General features: G+C 39.4%; 1 protein-coding gene across 1 annotated transcript in view; it reads left to right on the top strand.

Annotated features, from left to right (window-relative positions):
• Window positions 1-5636, top strand: part of szt2 (SZT2 subunit of KICSTOR complex) — a 167784-nt gene that overhangs the window by 150465 nt on the left and 11683 nt on the right. Inside the window, 1 exon segment of the mRNA XM_017304280.1 lies at window positions 3524-3589. Coding sequence (XP_017159769.1) covers window positions 3524-3589 — 66 coding nt within the window.

Here is a 5636-nt window from a genome sequence, read left to right as displayed (position 1 = left end):
TCTAAATAGTGGAATCATGTGCATAAGTTGTACATTTACAGAGTAGAGATGCTTTCTGTCCTTAAAGGTGCATTCACAAAGTGGACCTGGCTCAACTGAAGGATGACTGCAGCTGGACCGGTACCACACGGCTCCTTCTTTAAGTTTTGCTCAGAGCTCCAGGATGATCCGTCTGGAGCTCTGGGTTAGATGATCAGTCTAACCCAGATGATGATGATAAGCCATCATCAACATTTCCCAGCAGATCAATATGATCTCTGATCAATCGCTCCATCTGAATCCTTCCATTGGTGATGTTCTCCATCAGAGCCAAAGCGCTCCTCAATTACGCGGCTCACCTTTGCGCAGCTACTTACATATGTGTGATTGTCTATACACCTTGATCACCTTAAAAATAATCAAACCTGAACTTTTTAGAGTTAATCTGCTGATCAAACTCAGTTTTCTTTTTTTAGTGAGAATGAAATGACCCCATGGATGCATGAAATCTATGGGGTCATTTCATTCTTGCTAACCAACCGGCTCACAGACCAATGTGTTACATCTTTATGAGACAAAAACTGAGTAAAAGTATTATTTATATTCAAGTGAGGTTTTCACATCCTTCCATTTTCATTTTCTTTATTTTGTATACATGTTAGCTTACTGTCTGAGGACAAATGTGGTTCAGTTTCCTCGTTTACGTTTAAACAGTAAAATATTAAAATCATGAAAAAGACATCAGTTTTGAAACTTCTTTGTTTCTTTGTTGGTTTGAAATCTGACTCCACTCAGTTATTTAGAAAGATTTCAGTGTATTTAGGTGAGTTTTGATGCTTTGTAGTTTATTGTTCAAAGAAAAAGTTTGCGTGGCTGCTGCACATTTTCTGGGGAAAAAGTGTGCGTGTATATTACTCAAACTTTGGTGCAAAGTTTATTTTTATACATGTCGACATGTGCGTATAATATGGCCGCACATTTTTTGTGGAGTACACATGCTTTATACATGAGGCCACTGGTCTTGTAATCAAGACGTGAGGATGTGAGTGTGAATGGGTGAATGACTGAATGTACTCCAAAGAGCTTTGGGATCCTCTGGACTTGATAAAGCTTGATAAGGCAATTCACTTGGGACTGGTGGTCTCAGGGGAAAAGAGTAAACCTGTCTGGTCTGAGTGACCTTGTGAACAAACTGACATTTGTCCTGTTTTTGGCAGAGGCTCCGTGTTTCTGATTTACAGTGCAGAAATGGCTCATGTGAACAGTTTTAATCCAGACTTATTTTGTAGAGATGGTTATGCAGTGACAAGATTCTGTGATTATCAAAGTTGAGACAGCAATGCATCTTTTTCTAAGTCATTCATTAATTATTGACAATCTGCTATAGCTCTAATTTCCACATCAAGCTGTCAGTAGTGGTGCACTTGAAAACACATTGACTTTGAGATTTCTAATTTTGGTTAATGAATCATCAAAATTTCTAACCTACTGCTTGGCAACATCAAGAGCTCCTGTGTGAATGACCATATTTTCAACTGTTGGATGTTCATTCATAATTGTCAGTGTTTTCTCAGACATATCAGACACCATGTGATGGGGAAAGTACTTTGATTGGTTTCCAAATACAAAACAGTTTAATCCTTTTCAGTGCCCCATCACTGGCAGTCAGTAACTTTTGGGCATTTTCTTGCTCCTGAGCGACTTTAGGAGGAAACTGTTTAGATGTTGCATCACACTTCTACTTGGTGCTTAAAGTTGAGATTTCCCTCCTAGATTCTTGTTGAAGTTCTTATCATGGCTGCTGCATCCTGCTGTTTCTGTCTCCTTGGTGCCGGTGTTGAAGAGACGTTTCTCGCTCTTAAATATTTTGAATCAATAATGAGGCCGTCTCATTTTCATATCCAGCATTTGTTTCCACATTTACTTCAAGTCGATGAATCATTGCGTTTAGAATATAAATGTAACTACAAAAGCTGAGTATCTAAAACAACTTTCAAATGGAAAAACTATCAAAGGATCAAAAGGCAAAACTTTTGATCCTTTGATGGGATCAAAAGGGTCCTTGAGGACCAGAGCCCTGCTTCTTCTAGATGTGTCTCTTGTCCAACAGATTTGAATATAATGCTGAAGCTGCCTCACTAGGATGCATGTATGCAGGAGTCAAGCCGATATCTAGCATTGGAGTCAAGTGTGCTGAAGCAGAGAGACAGTTAAAAGGCAGGATACCGAGCCTCAAGGTCTGCATTTGAGACCGCTGCTATAAAATGAAGTCATTGATCAGTTTCAGCTCAAGGCCCTGAAACTGCTTATGCAGGACGCTTTATCAAAAAGATTTGTAGAGCTGCTAATAGAAAACTAGCTTGAAAGGGCTGTGACTTTGAATGATCCAGTTCAACAACCAAACCTTTATACTAGCGTCTTTGTATTTGTTGTGTAAAACTGAGTTTAACTTTAAATGAGTTGATTCTCATGATTGGCTCTATTTATTTCTGAGATTTTTTTGGCTTCAAAAAGGGGTGTTTGATAACAATTAAAACTTCTCAACCTTTAAACATTGTTTAGCTAAAGGTTTTTACATTAGGCTACATGGCTACTACATTGGCATAAGCTACTCAAAGTTGTAGTTGGTGATATGTTGTTTGCTGCTGAGCCTGATGTGGCTAAAACGAGCATCATTTTGACAAATGCGTCATGAGAAGCCTCTCCAGAAACACTGCTAAAATTATTTTAAGGCACAAAATCAGCCCAGGACTGGTCCTCATTGTCAGGTGAGAAACAATTACCTAGTATAAATGTAATTTTTAGCTATTGGAATTATGCCTAAGATAAATTAATTTAATCAAAGTATGTTGAGAATATGAATATGTGTATGTTTTCCATCTTAAGTGCATACTAAACAGCACAGTCAGAGATGTTATGAGTTTATAGCAGGTATGCAAATGATCTAATCATCTGACTATGATTGCAGTAATCCACATTATTGGCAAAAACAGAGGGCCTCAAAACCACATTTTGCTTAGGGCCCCATGGTGGCTTGGCTGGTTCTGATCTATTTAGCTAAATAAAATTGTGGCCTTTCTGTATTTCTCAGCTTTTTTCTGCCTTTTCACTCTTCTGATGTAGTTTTCTTGCTGATACATTGTTTCTAACCAACGAGGTGAATGGGTTGTGGCAAATCAACTTTTATATGCAGTCAACAGCTGCAGACCTGCAAACTTCCTGTTACCTTCAGATTAACTTCAAGAACAGTATGTATACAGCATCATACTTGTCTTTTCCAAAGACAAGCATCTGCATCCAAACCATACCTTACTATGTGTAATGCAAAGATAGTGGAGTAAACCACACTGCTATGGGGCTCTAGAGCAGGGAGATGGGTTTTCTGTAGTGATGGATCCAGTTGACAAGTTTGGGTTCAGCAGTTGCCAGGAGAACAGTAACCCCACCTTCAATGTGTCTTTGAAACTTCATCAGTCCTCCTCTTCATTCATCTGTCTGTATCTTCATGTGTGCCAAATCCCACCTCATCTCATCTCTCCATCAGGGCACCCACCTCACCAAACTTCGTTGCAAGCCGTTTCCAGATGCCTCACCAATATGTGACTGTGCGGTATGTTCCTGCTACTCTTAAGAAGGGGTGTCTCACTACAATCAGGCTTCACCCCTGTTCGCCAATCTGCTTGCTACCATCAGTCTTGATCTCTTTCTTTGCAAATCTACTGTCTGTCTCTTTATATCTACAAATGGATTAATTTGAGTGTTTTGCCCAGCCGATGTCGGTGACAGTAACCATGATTTTGTAGATAAGCAAGTGTAATAAATACTTTCAATAACTAGGGAAAGCGAAGTCCTAAAATCTCAAAAAAGAAATGTATTGAAATGTGAGCCAGATCTCTGTGATTTCATATTCTTGCTTGACTTTTGACAGGCTTCTGCCTCCATGCTTGTTGGTTTGGCTGTCGGGTGTTTCAGCTAATTGTCTGCATTCTTTCCAAGTCTGTCTCATTCCTGTAAAAACATAAACAAAAAAAAAACACTTTTTATACTTTCCTTACATCTTTGTCAGGTTGGAGTCTGATCAAAGGCTTTGGGACAAGTGACCAGAGCTACTTTCTGCTAAGAATCTCTTTATTTTTATTTTTTGGCTTCAGGGGTCATTCTGCTGTTGCCCTAAAAGCGAGCATACCTTGGGACTGTTCCACATCTTGTTTAAATGCTTTTTTCCATGTGATAATGGGTTTGATTTGAAGCTTTTATGTGACTTTTGATTAGTTTTTTATAGTAACCTTTTAATAAGGTTGGAGCCTGATATGATTTTAAGTCCTACAAATGAATTGATGAGAAGTAGAACCAAAGATCAATTTATTTTCACAAGTTTGGCTATAGAAAAGGCATCAACACATCATCACAAATTTGAGTCCCAGTTGTCACAACCTGCTTTCATGTCTGATAACTGTCAAATAAAGGCCATTCAAGCCAGCAAGCTTAGAAATAAATACATCAAAAACTCCCAATGTCTTTAGATACATTCAGCATATTTAGTTTATTTGGATCCTCCTAGATGATATTTGTGAAGTCTTAAAATCAAATATGTGGAGCTCCCCAGGATTCCCTGTCAGCTTATTGAAGGTTCACCTCTGCATGACATTTGAAACCATTTTTTCAGCAATAAACATTATAGGCATATTTATGTGTCTTCATGTTGTGATTAAAATATATGTCTGACATTTCTGAAATCTCTGTTGTAAGGTCTTCGTTTACAGGTAGAAGGTATGTAACCTTGTTTATGCTTGCCTACAATTAATGATTAATGTTTTTATTCTGTTTTGATCATCTTGCTTTCTATCTTTTCCTTCTCCTGCAATGATTACAGCTTCTCTTTATTATGATTGCTAATATACTTCCACTGTGCACAGCTGACAGGACATGGTCTGTTGCTCCTAATTTAGTTATGAAAACTTATACAAAGTATTTAAAAGTTTTGTGTACATACAATACTTGCCAAAAGTATTTGCTCACCTGCCTTGTCTTGTTTATGAGTTTAAGTGACATCCAGTGGATGTGGGGTCAGGAGCGGTGCTGGTGCCCGTCTCCAGATAACGTTCCAGGCGAGAGGTGGGGTCACCCTGGACAGGTCGCCAGTCTGTTGCAGGGCAACACAGAGAAACACAGGACAAACAACCATGCACACACAACCATGCACACACACACACACACACACACACACACTCTCACACCTAGGGACAATTTGGAAAGGCCAATTAACCTGACAGTCATGTTTTTGGACTGTGGGAGGAAACCAGAGTACCCAGAGAAAACCCACCATGCACGGGGAGAACATGGAGACTCCATGCAGAAAGACCGGGAATCGAACCCAGAACCTTCTTGCTGCAAGGCAACAGCTCTACCAACTGCACCACTGTGCAGCCCGTTTAAGTGACATCCCATGTCACTTTAAACATGGGATGTCATATGGCCATATGAACCATATGGTTCAATATGACGTTGGTCCACCCTTTGCGGCTAGAACAGCTTCAACTCTTCTGGGAATGCTGTCCACAGGGTTTAGGAGATTTTATGGGGATTTTTGACCATTCTTCCAGAAGTGCATTTGTGAGGTCATGTACTGATATTGGACAAGAAGGCCTGGCTCTCAG

The sequence above is a fragment of the Poecilia reticulata genome, linkage group LG4 (genome assembly GCF_000633615.1).
Source record: "Poecilia reticulata strain Guanapo linkage group LG4, Guppy_female_1.0+MT, whole genome shotgun sequence".
Taxonomy (NCBI): domain Eukaryota; kingdom Metazoa; phylum Chordata; class Actinopteri; order Cyprinodontiformes; family Poeciliidae; genus Poecilia; species Poecilia reticulata.
The sequence above is the reverse complement of the archived record's forward strand: the minus strand, read 5'-3'. Positions and strand labels throughout refer to the sequence as shown.